Source organism: Trichomycterus rosablanca, chromosome 15 (assembly GCF_030014385.1).
Source record: "Trichomycterus rosablanca isolate fTriRos1 chromosome 15, fTriRos1.hap1, whole genome shotgun sequence".
Taxonomy (NCBI): Eukaryota; Metazoa; Chordata; class Actinopteri; order Siluriformes; family Trichomycteridae; genus Trichomycterus; species Trichomycterus rosablanca.
In genome coordinates, this window is record NC_086002.1 from 20,480,081 (window position 1) to 20,502,545 (window position 22,465).

The 22,465-nt window shown below is 38.5% G+C and overlaps 1 protein-coding gene across 1 annotated transcript; it reads left to right on the forward strand.

Annotated features, from left to right (window-relative positions):
- Nucleotides 1-7,304: 7,304 nt before the first annotated feature.
- LOC134328360 (NACHT, LRR and PYD domains-containing protein 9-like) lies at nucleotides 7,305-16,862 on the forward strand. The gene is made up of 10 exons (XM_063009463.1): nucleotides 7,305-7,353; nucleotides 8,113-8,240; nucleotides 10,118-10,213; nucleotides 10,443-10,500; nucleotides 10,972-11,176; nucleotides 11,506-13,288; nucleotides 14,377-14,550; nucleotides 14,843-15,016; nucleotides 15,887-15,951; nucleotides 16,846-16,862. Exons 2-10 carry the CDS (start codon nucleotides 8,128-8,130, stop codon nucleotides 16,860-16,862), a joined length of 2,685 nt encoding a protein of 894 aa, XP_062865533.1. The 5' UTR covers nucleotides 7,305-7,353; nucleotides 8,113-8,127.
- Nucleotides 16,863-22,465: the final 5,603 nt, after the last annotated feature.

Consider the following 22,465-nt stretch of genomic DNA (forward strand, 5'->3'; position numbering starts at 1 on the left):
CAAGCAAGCAAGTGAAGTGAATTGGAGGTACATAATTGTCCATGACTGTGTTTAATATAAACTTGTGAACTGATAAATCTTGTGTAATGAGTAACTATCATTCCTGTCATGAATGTAATTAAAGAGTGTAAAACAAGACGTTAAAATCCTAATAAACAAACAAACGATTCAGAATTTCAGTAATTAAGCTTGTTATAGAAGTAAAAGCATGAAAGAGATTTATATTTATTTATTAGGACTTTAACATCATGTTTTACACTTTGGTTCCATTCATGACAGGACAGGTAGTTACTGCTTACACAACATTCATCAGTTCAAGTTTAATATTCAACAGTCATGGACAATTTTGTATCTCCAATTCACCTCACTTGTACGTCTTTTGACTGGGAGGAAACCGCAGCACCCGGAGAAAACCCACACAGACATGGGGAGAACATGCAAACTTCATACAGAAAGGACCTGGGAATTGAACACAGGATCTTCTTGCTGTGAGCTACAGTGATACCCACTGAGCTAATTTTGTTATTAGTTTAAAATTAAAATTTAGGTCATTTTTTAAGACACCCATTTTGGACCATGTTTTGCTTTAATGTTTTGTCCTTTACTGTTTGCAGTCAGGGTTTAAAAAATGGCTCTTTGGAGGTGCAGTCATTAGCATGTAACAATAAGAATGTCAATATCATATAATAAAATTGTTCTTTGTGTTTATTTCAGGACATTTATGGTGAACTCAACCCTGATGACCTAAAACACCACACACTGAAGATTGTCACCAAAGAGGTTTCTGCAGATGGCAGTCTTCCAGACGTAGGGATTGTTTTGGAGGGGGTACAAGTGTTAGCAGGTTTACAAAGTGTACCCAATACATGTGTCATCTTGCTTGGCCTGATTTATGTGCTCAATCTGAGCTATCCAAAACCATTGAGGTACACTTTTGAATTTTTCCAAAAAGTGCTACTGGAACTAGACAGTGGGAAACTGTCCCCGAAGATTCTGTCATTGAAGAACAAGTTGTTTATGTGAACACTGAGAACACCAAGGACACTGATTTAAACTTTTAAGTGTTTAAGACCTCTGTGATGCAATTTGCCAGCATCTATGTTTTTGTTATTTGGCCAGTTTGTGTTTTTGTTATTTGGCCAGAACTTTAGCATGGGAGCTATGGTGACATAGGGAAATGGAGAGGACAAAAGGGCTATGATGTTGGTATTGATGCCAGCATGCTTAAACATTCCAGTTCACATAAATGACATGGTTGCCATTTATTCTTAGCTTCAAAGTTAAATATTGAGCAGCATGGTGGCTCAGTATGTAGCACTGTCACCTTACAGCAAGAAGGTTCTGTGTTTGATTTCCAGGTGGGGCGGTCCGGGTCCTTACTGTGTGGAGTTTGCATGTTTTCCCCGTTTCTGTGTGGGTTTCCTCCAGGTTCTCCGGTTTCCTCCCACAGTCCAAAAACATGCAAGTGAGGTGAACTGCAGACACTAAATTGTCCAAGACTGTGTTTGATAGAACCTTGTGAACTGATGAATCTTGTGTAACGAGTAACTACCGTTCCTGTCATAATTGTAACCAAGGTGTAAAACATGATGTTAAAATCCTAATAAACAAACAAAACCCACAGTTAAAAAACATGCAAGTGAGGTGAATTGGAGATACAAAGTTGTCCATGACTGTGTTTGACATTAAAGACTGATGGAATCTTGTTTGTTTGTTTGTTTATTAGGATTTTAACTGAATGTAAAGTACACCAAAACCAGTATGCATCGGTTGAGTACTTTTCAAAACCCATCATGTTTTACGCACTTTGGTTACATTCATGACAGGAAAGGTAGTTACTGCTTACACAAGATTCATCAGTTCACAAGTTTAATGTGAAACACAGTCATGGACAATTTAGTGTCAATTCACCTCACTTGCTTGTCTTTGGACTGTGGGAGGAAACCGGAGCTCCCGGAGGAAACCCACACAGACTGCCCCACCTGGGGATCAAATCCAGGACCTTATTGCGGTGAGGCAACAGTGCTACCCACTGAGCTACCGTGCCACCCGATGAATCTAGTAATGAGTAATTACCTGTTCTCTCCTGAATGTAACCAAAGTGCGTAAAACATGATGGGTTTTGAAAAGTACTCAACCGATGCATACTGGTTTTGGTGTACTTTACATTCAGTTATCTAGCTGATGTCTTCATTGTGTTTACTGTGATTATAGGTAAGGGTTGGGAAAAGGTACAAGTTACAAAGGTATTCTGATGTTTTTGAATGCTATTTATTAAAATAAATTGTTATTTAAAGTTGACTAAATGGCTTGTTCATTTAACTGATATTTGTGCCTGTGGTATTAGTAGCAGTATTAGTGGCGTTAGTAGCTGTAATATTAACTCAAATTATTATTAATAGTCATCTTAAAACATTAAGTAAATCAAACAAAGGCAGCTTAATTTTACTAACTTGCAAAACAAATTTTTTTATGTAAAAGCAATGAAGTGAAATTTTCAGATTTTTTTAGTGCTATCATTTTAATGTTTTAAGTAAAAATTACCTAAAATTTTAGGTAGAGTTTACATAAAAATAAGCATGCAAAAATGTTGCACTATATTTTTAAGTAAAATCAACAAATCATTTTTTACAGTGTATGTTTGAATATAGACATCTCATCCACTGTACAAAGACTTCTCCGAATTCAAATGTTTCTATTAAATTAAATAAATATTCATGTTCTACTCTGTCGAAGGCTTTTTCAAAGTCTATGCTTACTATGTATCCTGTTTATTTTATTTTCCTTCATGTGCCATATTATATCCCTAATATTACTCACCGTGTCTGAGATGTCTCTGTTCAACACTCCGTACGCTTGGTTTGTTGTTATTATTCCTGGCAACACTTTGTTTAACCTGTTTGCTAGAATTTTTGCTATTATTTTATAGTCTGTATTGAGCATGCTGCTTGGTCTGTAATGTTTTAAAAGTCTTTTACCTCCATTTTTCTTATATAAAATTTTGATCATCCCTAATTTCATGCTTCTACTTAGTTCTCCTTTTTGTTGAATCTCATTAAAAACTTCTAGTAAAATCGGAGTTAAAACACTTTTAAAAACCTTATAAAACTCACTTGGTAAGCCATCCAGCCCTGGACTTTTACCACTATTTAACTGTGATATTGCTTCTTCTATTTCTTCTTCTGTTATGTTTTTGTTACACATTACTTTGTCTTCCTCTGGCACTTTTTTTTTTTATATGATTTAATAAAAACTGCTTGTCTGTATTATTTACTCCTTCTTTTTGAAACATGTTTTTATAAAAGTCTGCAACTGTTTCTAATATTTCATTTGTTTCTTTTACTTCTATTGTGTCATTTTTTAAAATACTTTTAATCATGTTCGCTTTTTGTTTTGTCTTTTCTAGGTTAAAAAAGAATTTGTTGCACTTTTCTCCCTCTATCATATAATATTTTTGATTAGTGTTGCTATTCCTCTTTTCCTTTTTGTGTCATTGTTAAAAAATATATCACCATTCCACTTTTGTTTAAAGCTTTCTACTATTTTTTCATCCCACATTGTTTCCTGTAAACATATTATGTCTGCTTTTTCTGTTTGTGTTTTTAACTTCTCTAATTTTTGTGGACAGCTTAATCCTCTTATGTTAATTGTCACTATACTCAACATAAGAAGATTAAATAGTTTTAATAGTTTTACATTAATTTTTTCTCTTCTGATAGTAACTCTTCCTCTCTCTTTTTTCCCATTTTCTCTTTGATTTCTTGCCTTTTTTTCTTCTGTTTTTTCTAGTACCTTTGATATATTTAGCTGTTTTTTACTACTTTTCATGTTTTTTGTTAAGTAGTGTATTTTCTTTACATCTTTTGTAGTGTCTTTTGATTTAATCTTATCTTTTCTTACTATTTCCATTTGTTCCTCTTGGTTATACTGCTGTGCCCAGTCCATGCTGTCTTCTCCTTCTGCTGTTTGTGTGTTTTCTTCTCCTTTTGTCTGTTGGTCTTTGTCATCTTCACATTCTGTATGTTGAACTTGTTGTTGTTCTTGTGCTGTGTTGTCCTCTGCTGTTGCCTTTGGTGTTTCTTCCTCAGTTTGTTCTTGTGCTTGCGCTGTTGCTTCTGTTGTGTTTTCTTGTGTCTGCTTCTGTGGGGAGGGGGGGTCCCCGTACCCTCTGCTGTTTCATCTCCATGCTCCCCCATCTCTCCCTCTGTTTCACAGACACAGCGGATTAGTGCCTTATTGCAGTCAGGGCATCTTGTTGCTTGGCACTCTCTGGCAGTAGTGGCCCTGCTCCAGGCACTCCCTGCATGTGAAATGGGGACAGCTTCGCATTACATGACCTGGGCTCCTGCAGAGTCTGCAGACCTTCACCTGTTTGTCATGTATGACCCGATAGTACTGTGGACCATCCCCAGTTTCAAATCTTGCACTGTAGGGCAGTGAAACCACTTCCTTCGGGAACTTCACTCTAATGAATCTTGTTCCATCAGCTACCGTTGTGCCTGGGTAGAAGCGGCGACGAATCGGGAGGATCGGGGTTACCCCCCACTTCAGCAGTTTATTCAAGATATCTGAGTCTTCTATATATTGGAAGGTTTAAAAAAGACACCATCATTTCTTTTGCACATATTTTTCTGATTTCATAATTATGTCCTTTAATAGTTAATCCATCTAATAAAACCTCACAAGACTGTTCACTGTCCAAAGTTATTTCAAATTCCTTGTTTTGTCTTAGTCCTATTAGTTTTCCTGGTCTGAGTATCTTGTCCAATTCTTTTATTAAATCACCGACTGTTAACTCTTCGTTTGTCGTGCTCGGTTCAATTATTAGCGTTGCTTCTTTTAGGTACTCACGTTGGTATTTTGGTTTCAGATTAAGTCCATTGTTCTGTGTCTGCTTGCTTTTTTTGTTTTCTCCATGATTTTCCATTCCATTTTCTTTCCCAGAAATATCTCGATTTTTTGGGGTGTCCATTTCCTTTATCCGTTGATCCTTTTCCGTGTCGAAGCCTTGTGATCCATCCATCTCTAACAAAGTCTTTGTTGGGTGATCCATTATCCGTTGTCCTGTTTCCATTGCTGAGTTCATGCCGTTTGTTCCATCCATTTTTTCTCAGCTGCTGATCCTCTTTCACCTGCATTTAGTACAAAAACACCACAACAAATCATCTGGATTCAACCTTTTCTTAACCAGGAACCAGAAAAGTTTCTCACTGCTGCCGTCAAAACCACCAAGTTAGTTTAATATTCAACATTCGTTTAACAGTCGCCATTCCGATCTATATAAATGGTTAAAAAAACACCTAACACCTACTTATTTTACGAATTCTTACACAGATGAAAGTAGGCTACATACTACTAAAACTATTTTATAATAATTTTAAGATTAAATGTATTTATTTAAAGAAAGATTAAAATGAAACCGCTAATCAAGCCCCAACTTCAGCTAACGCGTCATCAAACTAACAGAAAAACATGGGAAACATTTCATCTACACTTATTACAGAGAAATAAATCCATCAAAGTCTTGTAATGTATTAATGGATATATGGTAAAACTATTTTTTATAAACACATATTAGTGTCCCTCACAACCTACAAACCTTGTTTTATAATTACTGCTTTTATTTTTATTTTATTTTCATTTATAGTTATTAAATCCATAATAAGTGTGTATCAGAGATAAATCTATTAAACTCTGATATGATTTAATATAATAAACCCAAACTATTTTTTATAAACACATATTAATGTCCCTCACAACCTACAAACCTTGTTTATAAGATTTATTTATTCCAGTATAAAAGTATTATGGATTTTTTGATCAAAAAATTATAAAAGCAGTATTTATAAAACAAGGATGTGAGGGACATTATTATGTGTATATTAAAAATAGTTTAACTTTATTATATTAAATCATATTAAAGTTTATCAGATTTTTTTCAGTTACAATATAAAAGTATTATGGATTTATTAGATTTATTTAGTTTCAATCTAAAACTATTATGGATTCATTGATCTAACAGTTTGCTAAATTGGGTTTAAATAATTATTTAATTTAATGAATCCAAAACATCTTCATCCAGACATTTAATAAACTTAATTAAATTTAACTCAGAATATTAATAAATATAAATAAAATTTTACTATATAAATGTTCAAACAGTTCAGTTTTTCTAGATATTAAATTAATTTCTCCTAAATATTTGAGTAAATCTAAATTAATTTTTCTCAGAATCTTACTAAATGTTTATACACTTTCCTTGTGAAACTGATTTCTGTTTACTAAATGTTTTTGAACTATATTAACTCAAACATGCCATTCTATTGCTGAATTCAACACATTTTACCTGTTTCTTTTACTAACATCTACTTATTTTTTTGTGTAAATTTGGTTGACCTATTCAGTGGATTTTACTTAAAGCTTAAGAAATTAAAATCTACTCAATTATATTACGTGTCACTTTGTTGCCATAATTTTTTTAAGTAACCATTAGTCACATTTTTTACAGTGACCCAGTAAAGTCACATTTTAATGACCACTTCCTACTTTCAACATCCATATTTCTTAAATGTTTTGTAGTCTTTTTTGTGGTTTAGCTTTCCCAGATGTGCTGTTTGTGCAAACTTCTGTATCATAAAAGTGATAGTTAGGGTTTCAATTATTTTATGTTTACATGGTTTTAATTTGATCATAAGAAGGAACACGGTTTAAAGGAAAAACTTTAAATTCATGAACATTAGATGGCATTTTGGAAAAAATTAAAACTCATAAAGTGCATGTAGCTGCTCATGTCAGTTTATTTAAAAAAAAAAGCTATCAATGCACCTTTACCTTATTTTACCTCATTTCCTAAATTACTATGTTCATCGATAAGCCAAGACCAATGCTTGAGGTTCCCGGAAGACATTTATTTATTTACATTTTATGTATTAATTTTTTGTATTTATTTAATAACGTATGTGCTTTGTTACTCAGTCATTTTGAGGAACCACTTTATAACAGTGTGAGCATGATGATTGCAACAGACACAAAAGGCAGTGGGTGAAACGTTTTTCACATTTAGGTTGTACAATAAGATTGTATTTCTGTTCTTCAGTAGTAACGCATTAAGACTTAATCTTATCATTCACACAGAACAAAAATATCATTTTGATTACTGTCTAAATATGTTTATCTAACTGTTGAAAAAAAAACAACTAAAATCCTCTATGGTGTAGATTTCCATTGTACTCGCGACTTTGAACTCAGAAAGTGAAAGATTTGGAGGAGCAGTTGAAGGCTGCATCGAGTTAAAGTAAAAGTGAGCACTTCGGTTCATGAGAAGAGAAATATAAAGTTTTCTAGATAATCACGGTGAGTTTGTGAATATAAAGTTGTAATATGTAAATGTTATTAATCCGTATTTGATGGAGAAATGTTTAGGATTGATTTTTTATTACCTGATATTTTTTCTGTAGCGTCATATTTAACACCGTTATTTAAAACTGTTCACACCAACACGGAAGTTTTTTACACTTTAGTCTTCTGTGTTTTTCTTTCATCCACATTAAATCTTAAACCCACTTAATGAAAGCTAGATTGAGATTTAAATCTTCCTTGATTATGTGTGGACACTAAAATGTAGCTTTACAAATCACAGTTGTGACGTCAGCGCGCTCGTGTTTACATACATGCAGTCGGTGGACAAAATAACAGAAACACACAATCAATAATTAACATAAAACATTTACTTCTTTAAATGAATATGTTTACTGATAATGTGTCCACACAGTGTGATTATAAAGAAAGCACTAATCTAACACATTGATGAGAGTGAGATTGTTATTAATACACTTTCATTTGTTTAAGAATGTTAAATCAGATCAGTGCTGGTTGAGTTATTGGTATACTGGTGTAAAACTAAAAGCATTACAGAGTGGTTTTAAGTCCCAGCTAAGACATACAGTTTATTTAATTGTTTTAGATTTTAGAATTAATTACACTATCTGCTAGTTAGCTAAGCTGTATGATTACTGTATCATGTTCTTGGTGGTGTTTCTCTGAACTGAAACTTTTAGGTGCCCCTGTGCTTTTTTATATAGTTATTTATTTTTGGTTTTACCTTTACTTCAGTGTTACTCCAGTGTGATGGAGGGTACGAGACCAGATTCACCTGAACCCAGCTGCGTCTCTATGAAGAGCGACCAGTCAATGGGAACGCCACTTCAATTTAAAGATGGAGGATGTTCTACTGATCTGAGGTCAGTATAATATCATGGTGCGTTAGTGACTTAGACCCCTGAGCCACCTAAGCACCCAGCTCTGAAAACTTTCTGAATCTGAAAACTAATCAGAACTACATGAAATGTATAAAAATAGAGTTAAAATAACTGAAATTATAAAGACTTAGTGAAGAGTAACCCGGTTAAAGGACCATCCAAACCACTTCAGAAACTCTTCTACTGATCTGAGGTTGTAATTCTGGGGATTGGAAGACAATCCAAACTGTGTAGGGCTGCCAGGATTTCTTTGGTTAAGTCCAAGACTAGACTGAATAGCTGAGACTCAGTCTACAAGAGTCAAGTCCAAATAAAATTGTAATAATAATACTTATTATAATACTTATTTATAAACAATGACGAGGACAACGAGTACAGAGGACTAATTCAGGACTTCGTGGACTGGTGTCTGCAGAACCACCTCCAGTTAAACGTGGGGAAGACCAAAGAACTGGTGGTGGATTTCCGCAGGTGCAGATCCACCTTGCCACTGGTGAACATCCAGGGAATGGACATTGAGAGAGTGGACTCTTATAAGTACCTGGGTGTTCATCTAAACAACAAACTGGACTGGTCAGTTAACACTAACGCACTTTATAAAAAAGGTCAGAGTAGACTCTACCTACTCAGGAGACTGAGGTCATTTGGAGTGCGGGAGGCACTCCTGAGGACTTTCTTTGATACAGTGGTGGCATCAGCCATCTTTTACGGAGTGGTATGCTGGGGCAGTAGCATCTCTACAGCGGACAGGAAGAGACTGAACAAACTCATTTATAGGGCCGGCTCTGTCCTGGGGAGCCCCTTAGACCCAGTGCAGGTGGTGGGAGACAGAAGGATGTTAGCCAAGCTGGCATCCATGCTGGAGAATGACTCCCACCCCATGCATGAGACTCTGGCAGCACTGGGCAGCTCCTTCAGTGACAGGCTGCTTCACCCTAAATGTGGGAAGGAGCGGTACCGCAGGTCCTTCCTTCCTGCTGCTGTTAGATTATACAACCAGCACTGCTCCAGATAGATCACACACACACTTTAAATTATTATTCATTAAAATGTGCAATTTTTTCCCCATGTGAAACTATTACAATGTGCAATATTCTCACGTGCAGTTATTTGTAAATATTTGTAAATATTTTTAGTTGACTTTTTATTATTATTGTTATACATTGTACTATTTTTATTTTTTATCGTCTATTTTTTGTACTGAGTGCTGTACTATCCCTTTGCTGCTGCAACAATGTGAATTTCCCCATTGTGGGACTAATAAAGGATTATCTTATCTTATCTTATCTTATCTTATCTTATTAATTATTTAAGAATGTAAAATCATATCAGCCGTGGGTGAGTTATTAGCATACTGGTGTAAAACAAAAAAGCATTTGTTGAATGTAGCTAAGTCTGCAGATATTTAGAACTCAGACATGCATTTTTTAATAGAAGAATTGACTTAAATTAACTAAATTATCTGCTATACAGTAGCTGACTGAGTCCTTTGTCATGTCCTTGGAAGTGTTTGTAAAATTTAATTACCCCTGAATTGAGCCAACATGATGTCTGTGTTAAAAATTAAATCTTGCATCGGATGAAGTTGTTGGTTTTGGTTACTGTGTAACAAGTGGTGTGTACTAAAAATACTAATATCAAAACAGCTTTTCTTGAACAAGCTAAAACAGAAACCTCAAACATTTGGTTTCTTTTTCTAAATATATTAAATCCTCTAAATGTAATATATTTTTACCTATTAAATCTTCCACAATGTTTCCAGCTTGAATTAGGATTGAAAATTATATTTCAGATTTAAACATTCACCCATTTATTGGTTCCTTTGCATTCCTTTACATTTGGTTTTACCTGTATCCCAGTGTGATGGAGAGTGTGAAACCAGATTCACCTGAACCCAGCTGTGTCTTCATGAAGAGCTTTAACTTTAAAGATGGAGGATGTTCTACTGATCTGAGGTCAGTATAATCTCATGCTCTAGTGTTTTTACTTCCAGTTGTTCCTGATCAAACACATTAACTTTATTAAACTTATTCAACTAGTCATTTTTTTTATAGAAATATAGGAAATGTTTCAATAACTGGATGATGGAACATGCTAGTGTTCAGTACTGTTCTGTATATTTATTGGTGTTGTATAATAAAGACTGAAAAGCTGCACAATAGATTATTTGTTTTTTATTTACAGATCACAAAAGAAGAAATTAAATGTTACTTACAGAGATCAGCTGGAATCCATATTTAAGGTTTGTATGTATGTGTGTGTAATAATAATGATGATGCTTGTCTAGTTTGCTGTTGGTTAAATAAATACTGTGAGAGATTACATGTTGATTTTGGATTCTGGACCCTCTTTAGATGTTGTTCTGCTTCTTACTTATGTGAATGTTTTTTTTTATTTTTGCCACATGGTGTTAATGGGCCTCATTTCAAGTCCTTCTACATTTTAATGGTTGCAACTGGTTCAGGCAGAGGTGAAATCCCAGTTTACCACTTTTAAGGAACAATTAATGTTTATTCATTTAGCAAACTTATCATGCAGGTGAAAAATAAAACAATGTGGCACATACACACGTTATTATACTAAATGTGTCACAATAACTAGTTTCAGTATAATGTTAAATCTACATCATTCTTTATATGGTCACATCACTTATTTTTCTTTATTACCTCATGGTGCTTATTGTGATGATCTGTTCCTCAAAATTCCTCAACAGGAACTGGAGCTCAAAGTCATCAACATGGTAAAGAATGAACTAAACAAGTTCAAAAAGCTACTGAATGATGATTACCCAGCATGCTCTGAGCAGGAGGTGAAGGATGTGGAAGATCTGAGTAGTTTCAGAGAGGGGGCGCTAAAGATCACACTGAATGTTCTGAAGATCATGAACCAGACAGAGCTCGCTAACACCCTGCAGAGTAGTAAGAGACCTAAATACTTAAATTATTAACTTCTTTAATATTGGATTAACATTCTTCCATATTTATCTTGGTTCTAGAATTATCTAGGTTTTTAATTGGTCATTAGATTCTATTATATAACGTTTTATGAGCACCAGGTACTTGATACTAAATGAGAATTCTAACTATGATATTGGTCACTACATCTCTACAAATAAGCCAGTTATAATCATATAGGTTTATACTTAAAATCATTTAGTAATGAGCCTATTATTTATTACAATATTAAATTATATACTATGTTTATTGATCATGCAGTAAAATGTTGATCACCTTTATTTGTTTATTAGAACTTTTAGTCCCTGTAAATCAGAAAAAACTCAAATCCAATCTAAGAGAGAAATTTAAAAGAATTTATGAAGGAATCTACCAGCATGGAAGCTCATCACTTCTGAATGAGATCTTCACAGAGCTCTACATCACAGAGGGTTGGAGTGGAGATGTCAGTAATGAACATGAGGTCAGACAGATTGAAGCAGCATCCAGGAGACCAGCAGCACAGGAGAAACTCATCAAATGCAATGACCTCTTTAAAGACACATCCATCAGAACTGTGCTGACTAAAGGAATCGCTGGAATTGGAAAAACTGTCTCAGTGCAGAAGTTCATTCTGGACTGGGCTGAAGGAAAAGCAAATCAGGACGTCATCTTCATATTTCCACTTCCTTTTAGAGAGCTGAACTTGATAAAGCAGAAAAATCTCAGTCTGATGGAACTTCTTTGTCAGTTTTTCGCAGAAGTGAAAGGTCTGCCATCATTAGACTGTGATGCTTATAAAGTTTTGTTCATCTTTGATGGTCTGGATGAGTGTCGACTTCCTCTAGATTTTCAGAATAATGAGCGATTGTGTAACATAACAAAGTCAGTAAAAATGGATGTGCTGCTGACAAACCTCATCAAGGGGAACCTGCTTCCCTCTGCTCACTTCTGGATCACCACTCGACCAGGAGCAGCCAATCAGATCCCTCCTGAGTGTGTAGACCAGGTAACAGAGGTACGAGGGTTCAGTGACCCTCAGAAAGAGGAGTACTTCAGCAAGAGGATCAGTGATGAGAACCTGGCTAGTCAAATCATCAAACACATAAAGTCATCAAGAAGCCTCTACATCATGTGTCACATTCCAGTCTTCTGCTGGATCTCAGCCTCTGTTCTAGAGAGAATTCTGGATGGAGCCGAGGGGAAAGAGATCCCCAAAACTCTGACTCAAATGTTCACTTTCTTCCTGATCTTTCAGATAAAACACAAGGAACAAAAGTACCATGGGAAATCTGAGCCTGATCCACACCAGACCAGAAAGGCGATACTGGCACTGGGAAAACTGGCCTTCCAACAGCTGGAGAAAGGACACCTGATCTTTTATGAGGAAGACCTGACAGAGTGTGGCATTGATGTCAAAAACACATCAGTGTACTCAGGAGTCTGCACCCAAATCTTCAAAAAAGAGGCTGGACTGCACCTGGGTCAGGTCTTCAGCTTTGTGCACCTGAGTGTTCAGGAGTTTCTGGCTGCTTTATATGTATTTCTCACCTTCATCAACAAAAACAGAAATGTGCTGGTGATGCAAAACACTGGATTCTTTAACATCTTTAGAAACTATACAAACATGTCTGACTTTCTGAAGGGTGCAGTGGACAAGGCCTTACAGAGTAAGAATGGACACCTGGATCTTTTCCTCCGCTTCCTCCTGGGTCTCTCACTGGAGTCCAATCAGACTCTCTTACGAGGCCTACTGCCACAAACAGGAAGTAGCTTTTACAACAAAGAGGAAACAGTCAGGTACATCAAGGAGAAGATCATTGAGAATCCCTCTCTAGAGAAATCCATCAGTCTGTTCCACTGTCTGAATGAAATGAACGATGATTCTCTAGTGCAGGAAATCCAAAAATACCTGAACAGAGAAGGTCATGTTCATCACGATGGACTCCGTCTTTCTCCTGCTCAGTGGTCGGCTTTGGTGTTTGTGTTGCTGAACTCAGATCAGGAGCTGGATGAGTTTGATTTGAGGAAATATTATCCATCACATGAAGGTCTTCTGAAGATGCTGCCAGTGGTGAAAGAATCAAGAAAAGCTGAGTGAGTCATTTATTAATAAACATTTGATTCATGAGTTCATCACACAAAAACTAATAGTTAAATATACGAAACTGAGAAGGTGCAAAACTACAGTGCTGCAGTCTGATCTCAAAATATGTCTGAAATTAACATCTAATTTAATAACTTAAATAATAATGTTAACTGTTTCTGCACCACCTACTAACTTGCACTCTGCTAATGATACTGAGTATAAAATCTGATTTGAAATGGAGGAAATCATCAACCACAGAGCTCCAAATATCTCAGGACTAAACGTAATAATAAGACAAATAAATTACAAGTAATAAAAAGAGAAATGCATTAATAATAAACAATCTTTTTAAATAAAGATACTCAAGTTAGCATGAACAGGGTGCTCAGGTGGTGCAGCAGTAAGGTACGCTAGACCACTTTTGCTGAAATCTGAGGACGTTAGCATGGAGGGAATTGATCTGACTGATGTGTAATCATGTTTTCAGGAAAATGAATTTTACTCTGATGAAAACACTGTAATAATAATCAGATCATTTTGCTGTACGACAGTATCATGAATCAGACGTGGAATAAACAGAGCTCAGTTTACATAAACATGACGTGTAAATGACATGTTTAGACTCGTGCACTAGTTTTATACAGAATGTAGAATTTCACCTGAAAGCAGGAGCAGAAGTATTTGTACCTCTAACCCTGAATGTTAGTGACAGCAGTTTCTGCGTAGAGCTTCCTGATAATTATTAGTTCTCATGACTGGACCACTTCATACTGGTCAGGACCACGGTGGATCCAGTGCTACTCAAAAACACTTGCAAGGAAGTAGGAACTCACATTGGTGACACACACACAAACACAGTCACTTTCATCTATGTTTTAGGATGGAGATGAAAATCAAGTTGTCATTTATAATCGGTGGGTAACATTGTATTAATTCTCAGTCGCTACACGGCTATATTTAGCACTTCCACTACTTTTGGACTGTGTAGAAATGTGAAGCTCAGTATAGTAGAGCAGTCCTGCTATTGTTTGATTCATCAGTTCAACTGCTTTCACTTTTATCTGCAATGTAGTCTGATCTGATTATTTCTCTCCAGGTTGTGGGATTGTGATCTAACAGAGAAAAGTTGTGAAGTTCTGTCCTCAGTTCTCAGTTTAAACTCCTCCTGTCTGAAACATCTGAACCTGAGTAACAATGAACTGAAGGATTCAGGAGTGAAGCTGCTCTCTGCTGGACTGGAGAATCCACACTGTAAACTAGAGATGCTGGGGTAAGATCTTCACTTTTACTAAGTTTTATACACATTTATTCATTTACAGTAATCACGTCATCCTGGGAAACAATCAGTGTAAACAAATAAACCATCTCAGGGTGACACACACACACACACTTTAAGAGACAATGTTGGAATAATTACTGATGCTACATCATCCATTCAACTGCTTTTACTTTCATCTGCAATGCAGTCTGGGTAATATTATCAGATTTGCTACTTGGATTCCACCTACTGCTGCTAGGTGACGTCTTTCATTTCTCTGATTGATCTGATTATTTCTCACCAGGTTGTGGAAGTGTAATCTAACAGAGGAAAGTTGTGAAGTTCTGTCCTCAGTTCTCAGTTTAAACTCCTCCAGTCTGAAACATCTGGACCTGAGTTACAATAAACTGAATGATTTAGGAGTGAAGCTGCTCTCTGCTGGACTGGAGAATCCACACTGTAAACTGGAGATACTGTGGTAAGATCTTCACTTTCACACTCAAGGACGGATTAAGGATAGTCTGGGCCCCTGGGCAAAGAGAAACAATACAAATTTAGAAACATTAAGTAAGGGCCTGAATCGCATATTTGCAACAAAACGTCTGTTATGAAATATGGTAGCTTGCCTGGCAATTTGTAGGTCCCTAGAAAGTCAAGGAGCCATGGTAAACGACTTCTATGGAAGTCAAGGGCCCCATAGCAGGGGCCCTCATGATCAAGGGCCCTCTAATGGTATGCCCTGCTCTTCTCTAGGGCCCCCTGGTAGGGGCTCTCATAACCAGGGCCCTCTAAAAATATGCCCCCCTATTTCCTAGGACCCCTAATAGCCAGAAGTCGAAGTCAGAGCAGTGCCACAACGCCTCATCCATTTTCATAAGGGGCCCAAAAGCATGGCTAGGGCCCCCAAAAGCATGGCTAGGGCCCAAAAGCATGGCTAGGGGCCCCAAAAGCATGGCTAAGGCCCCCAAGAGGCCCTGGGGTCAAAGTCCCTAATAGTCAGAGGATCCTTAAAATGGAGGGCCCTCGGAAATAAAAATATATTGTATCATAAATGTTGATAGGCATCGCAAAATGTTTTGGGCCAGGGCCCCCCCGGGGCCCCCTGACCTCAAGGGCCCCTGGGCGCTGGCCCCACTGGCCCGGTCAGTAATCCAGCCATGTTCACACTGTAGATACAGAAGATTTCTTTCTAAGTTAACCAGTTAATAAAAAAGAAAGCAAAAACATGTTTTTATTGTGCACCTTTAACATTAACACTAAAAGCTAAAATCATGATTCTGTGTTTGTCATTGACAGCAAAATATTTTAACTGATACTGTATTTCAGTGATTTGATTATTTCTCTCCAGGTTGTGGTGGTGTAATCTCACAAAGAAAAGTTGTGAAGTTCTGTCCTCAGTTCTCAGTTTAAACTCCTCCAGTCTGAAACATCTGAACCTGAGTTACAATGAACTGAAGGATTCAGGAGTGAAGCTGCTCTCTGCTGGACTGGAGAATCCACACTGTAAACTGGAGATACTGGAGTAAGATATTTACTTTCACACTGTAGATACAGAAGATCATTCATACAGAAACTGTTATTTATGTGTGTATTTGAGTTTGATATTTTACTAATTTTCCCCACACAAGATAAAACACATTATCATTAATATAATAGAATAGTTTTACATGTTGAAGATTTCTCAGTGATGATGTCTGGTTGTGGATCTGAATGGAAATGGAGGAGGAGGTGGGAGAAGATGATGTATGATTTTTATTAAATAATTTTCTTCTGCAGGTTAAATAGCTGCAGTATTACAGATGAAGGTTTTACTGCTCTGGCTTCAGCTCTGAAATCAAATCCATCATCACGTCTGAGAGAACTGCATCTGACCGAAAATTATTCACGAGACTCAGGAGTAAAACTGCTCAAAAATCTACAGGAGGATCCACAATGTAACCTGGAAGAGCTACAGTGAGTTACTGTTGCTTTATACACAGACACACCTAAACACACACATACACATGCACACGATACATACACATGCAAGGGTATGTCTTTCTTATTGTATCTCATCTGTATCAGGGTTTTTTAGTATACAATGAATCAGATAAAATGTTCTATCATTGTTCCAGCTGGTCTCTGTGTATGCTGGTGTTTATACTGGTTCAAGTCTGATAGGTGACAGAAACATCTGATCATGTCTGATCTCTTCTACAGCATCTGATTGTAACACATTGAATTAAGAGAAGAAGAAGATGAAGAGCAGTGGAGATAAACACCATCTACTCTTCACACTGGGATTCTATAAGGTGACGCTTTTTTCAGCTTCTTACTGCTCATAGCCGTAAACAAAGCTTTCTAAAAAGGAAGGTGTGCTCCTCTCATAACATCACTTCCTGTACAAGATCAACACTCTCAAATCCACTCAGAAGTCCTGATGGACCTTCATCTCCCCCTTCTATACATCACTGCTGAAGTAATGGGATTGGAGAGTCCATCAGGTGTCTGGTACCATCTGTATTAATCTGGTACATTGGACAGGGATTAGGGCTGCAAAATGGTTTGAGGGTCCATGAGGACTGCTTTAGAAAACCCTGCATTAGCTTGATGCATAAGCATGCTGTTCACTGACCTGTAATGAAGATGTTTAAAGCCACTGGAGATGTTGAGATTCTGCCTGGAGGAGAACATGATGAGGATTACTCGAGTGGCCAGAGAATCTCTAAGGATCTTTACTGGGAAATTACAGATGTTAGTGAGGTCTTGAGGTCAGAACGTCTTCCTACATAACCACAAGATGTTTAGAGGACTGACTGAAGAAAGTCTCTTCTGTATGATTCTCATCCTGGAACTTTTCAAGGGATCTTGTTGAATGGTCAGAACAGACCTAAACAGACATCAAACAGTAGAGGTGCTGGGATGAGGGGTACATAATCCCCTTTTTTGCAAGTCCAAAACAGACAACAGTTTAGTACAGGCTATTACCCACAATCCACTGTCATCCTGTGATGTTTCTCACAGTAACCAGTGGGTTTTTGGAATGGTATATATTTGCAAAATGAGTCATTTTTATTTACATATTTTGCATATTTAATGACTAATAATAATAATAATAATAATCATACTAATACATTATGAGTGATATTTTGAATAAACCTTGTGTTCATGTTACTGTAATGACTGTGTCACGCATGACTACGATTCCCAGAGTGCAGTAGATGAACGTACGGAACTGTTGACATGCGCTGAATACCAGACGGACGCATTTCAGCGACCCCCCTCTCCTGAGTTCTAGTCACACACCTGTGTGCACTTTGCCAATTAAGAATGTTATTTAAGGCAGTGCAATCTGTTACCAGATTGCGAAGTATTGCCAATTCTTGTGGTATACCGAGCGTTTCTGATAGTTCTGATAGTCTTTATCGTGTATGACCCTTTTCTTACCGTTTTTGGATATCGCTTTTTGGATTCTCCTTGGCTTGTTTATTTCGGCATCGGACTTTTGTATTCGTTTTTTGACCTCTCTTAGCCTCGTGTTTTTGGATTTGTTTGCTGTGTTTGTGCACTTTATTAAACTGCTTGGATCTTTCTCCGCGAGCGTCTGTCCACTTTCTACTCAGCGTGACAGAATACTTCGCCACATCATGCAGACGGCGGACCCAGAAAGGATCATCAATGCAGTTTCCACGCAAGGACAGATGTTAGGTGAGCACCGCACTGTTATTGAAAATCTCTCGCGTTCAGTTGAGAGTTTATCTCAACAGCAGACCCTTCAGTATTCTCATCTGGAACGCATTGAGGACCAATTGAAGGAATTGTCCACCTTTTTGCTGGGGTCTCGTCCTTCCACTTCTTTGGTCACTCCCACACCTGCGGACGCCTCGCCTAACCAACAGGAATCTTTTTATCCTGTTAGTGCACCGGATAAATACGATGGGGCGTTTGATAAGTGCAAGGGGTTTTTGTTGCAATGCTCGTTGTATTTTAGTAACACTCCTCCCCGTGCTGATCAAGCCCGCATTTCGTTTTTAATATCATGTTTGACTGGCAAAGCTTTGGAATGGGCCACAGCAGTCTGGCCTAAAGTACAAGGGTACACCTATACTCAGTTTGAAACGGAGTTTAGAAACATTTTTGACCGTCCTCACGGGGGTCGTTCCTCTGGTGAACTTTTGTCACTATTATCTCAAGGTAATCGATCTGTGGCAGACTATGTTTTACAGTTTCGTACCATGGCTGCAGATAGTGGCTGGAATGAGCCGGCATTACGAGTAATTTTTCGGAATGGATTGAACACGGACATTCTGAAGGAGTTGGCATGCAAGGATGAGGATTTAACTTTGGAAGAACTTTATAATTTAGCTACTCGTTTGGATCATCTCTTGAATGCACGCAAACCAGACCGAATGGCTACAAGACTTGTGAGGAAGCGCAATGTTCCTGCACAGCCGCAGGGGTATCAAGAATGGGAGTTTAACCCTCGAAGCTCTGCTGATCCAGAGAACCTCATGCAGTGTGATTCTACACGTTTAACCCCGGAGGAGAGACGTCGTCGATTTTATGAGGGCTTGTGCTTGTACTGCGGTGAGTCTGGACATCAGGTGCGCAACTGCCCTGTAAATCCACGACGATTGGCGCCGACCCCAGGAAAGTTCTCTCCACACGCTAATGTGGTGAGTATTCCCACTAAGGGGTTGGTATCACGATAATTTCTCCTCCCTGTTACGTTAAACTGCCCAAGTGTTGCCTCTGTGTGTGTTTTTCCAGCGTTAATTGATTCCGGTGCCGAGGGAAACTTCATCAACGCACGCATTGTGGAACAGCTGTGCATTCCCACCCAAGCATTAAGGGCAAGCCTTACCCTTTCAGCTCTGGATGGTAATCCTGTAGGATCGGGAATGGTATCACAAGTGACTGTTCCCATCAAGATGGACACAAGCGCTTTACATTCTGAAGAGATAAGTTTTTTTGTGTTAGAGTCGGCTGAATATTCTATTATTTTAGGGTTACCCTGGTTAAGAAAACATGATCCATTGATTTCATGGGCAAGGTCGGAACTTTTAACATGGTCTCCTTATTGCATGAGACATTGCATTAATAAACCTAAGCTAGCATTACATGCTACTTTAGTGGAAGGTCCTGAGAGGGAATGCAAAGTAGATGTTCCAGTAGAATATTCTGACCTTAGTGAAGTTTTTAGTAAGGTAAGGGCTACCGAGTTGCCTCCTCATCGCCCATATGATTGTGCGATTGAACTCCTAGAAGGAGCCACTCCTCCCAAGTCACGCATATACCCACTTTCTCAAACAGAGCGTCAAGTTATGAACGAGTACATTCAGGAAGCTCTTCAACAGGGTTTCATTCGTCCCTCCTCTTCTCCAGCCTCAGCTGGTTTCTTTTTTGTAGACAAAAAGGAAGGGGGTCTCCGGCCGTGTATTGATTACAGGGGTTTGAATCTGGTTTCCAAAGGATACCCGTATCCTTTGCCTTTGGTACCAGTAGCATTAGAACAGCTCCGGGGAGCCAAGTATTTCACTAAGCTTGATCTACGTAGTGCTTATAACTTGGTTCGTATAAGAGAGGGCGATGAGTGGAAGACTGCTTTTAGTACTTGTAATGGTCATTATGAATATCTGGTGATGCCGTTTGGGCTCTCTATAGCGCCCTCTGTGTTCCAAGCTTTTATAAATGATGTGCTTAGAGATATGTTGGACCGTTTTGTAATTGCTTATATAGACGACATCCTGATATACTCTCCAGACTATGCAACTCATGTCAGTCATGTTCGTCAGGTGCTTAAGCGCTTGTTAGAGAATCAGCTCTTTGTGAAGAGAGAAAAGTGTGAATTTCATTGCCAATGTATTTCCTTCTTGGGTTACATTATTAGCACAGAAGGGGTTGTCATGGATGACCATAAGGTTGATGCTGTGATAGACTGGCCTGTTCCATCCACGATTAAGGAACTACAGCGTTTTTTAGGATTTGCTAATTTTTATCGGCGATTTATTCGAAATTTCAGTACATATTCTGCACCTTTAACTTCTCTTTTGAAGGGGTCACCCAGACGTCTCGTGTGGAATGGTAGGGCAGAAACTGCTTTCAAGAAGTTGAAAGAAGCTTTCACGTCTGCCCCTATCCTCATTCATCCCGATCCCACGAAGCCTTTCTTAGTTGAGGTTGACGCTTCCGAGGTGGGTGTGGGAGCTGTTCTTTCCCAACACGTAGGAGATCCGGGTAAGATGCATCCTGTGGCATTCTTTTCTCATAAACTAAGTCCAGCCGAAAGAAATTACAGCATTGGAGACCGGGAGCTGCTTGCTGTTAAGTTAGCCCTCGAAGAGTGGAGACATTGGTTGGAGGGTGCGCTTCACCCCTTTATCGTTCTCACGGATCACAAGAATCTTGAATATTTACGTCAGGCTAAGAGAATGAATCCCAGACAGGCACGTTGGTCTCTGTTTTTTTCTCGGTTTAAGTTCAAAATCACATTTCGTCCAGGTAGTAAAAATACCAAGGCTGATGCCCTTTCACGGCAGATTATAGGGGAGGAGGAGGCTAGTGTACAAGAGCTTCCAGAAGCAATCCTTCCTAAGAACTGCGTTGTGGCGGCCATTCGTTGGCAGGTTGATGAGGACATTGACAAGGAGCTAGAAAGTATTACTGTACCGGCTCATTGCCCTATGGGGAGAAAGTATGTTCCTTTGGCTTTTCGAGATCGCCTCATTACTTGGGCTCATTCGTCATTATCATCTGGGCATCCAGGGGAAACTCGAACTCAACAGTTGTTAGCTAATCGGTACTGGTGGGAGAGTATGTACTCTGATATTCATAAATTTGTGTCCTCATGTTCAACTTGCTCTCAATGTAAAACTCCCAAGGCATTACCAGCTGGGAAGCTAGTGCCACTTCCAGTTCCTGCGCGTCCTTGGTCGCATGTTGCGATTGACTTTGTGACGGACCTGCCACCTTCTCAAGGGTATACTACGATTTTAACAGTGATTGATCGCTTTTCGAGAGCCGTACGGTTCATACCGTTTGCTAAGCTGCCCACAGCTTTTGAGACTGCAGAGGCGTTGTTTCACCAGGTTTTCCGCTTTTTTGGCATACCTGAGAACATTTTGTCAGACCGAGGAGCACAGTTTACCTCCAGGGTATGGTCCGCTTTCTTTGAACACATGGGGGTAACAATCAGTTTAACTTCTGGATACCATCCTCAAACTAATGGGCAATGTGAACGTGCTAATCAAGAACTAACCAAGTTTCTCAGACTGTATTGTTATGAAAATCAATTGGATTGGTCTCATTTTCTTCCCTGGGCAGAGATTGCCCAAAACTCACTCACCAGCTCTGCCACAGGATTAACACCTTTTCAGTGTGTTCTGGGGTATCAGCCTCCGCTCATGCCATGGACAGCAGTGAGTACGGATGTTCCAGCAGTGGATGAGTGGATGAAGAGGAGCGAGGAGGTTTGGGAGTTCACTCATCGGCGCATTGAACAAGTCTTGCGGAGAAACAAGGTCCAGGCGGACAGACGGAGAGGGGAAACTCCAGAGTTTAGCCCCGGGGATAGAGTATGGCTGTCAACACGTGACTTCAGGTTTGAAGAGGGAAGTAAAAAACTTGTTCCTAAATTTGTTGGTCCTTTTATGATAAAAGAAAAGATTAATGAGGTCACTTACAAGCTGGACCTACCACAAAACTATCGAGTCTCACCCTCTTTTCATGTGTCTCTCCTTAAGCCAGTCATTCCGGGTCCTCTGGATGAGGTTTTGCCGGACGAGTCACCACCCCCTCCAGCTATGATTGAAGGGACCTTGGTGTATGCTGTTCGTAGACTGCTTGACTCCAGGAGAAGGGGTAACCAATTACAGTACCTCGTGGACTGGGAGGGCTACGGCCCAGAGGAGAGGAGCTGGGTTCCAGCACAGGACATTATGGACCCTAC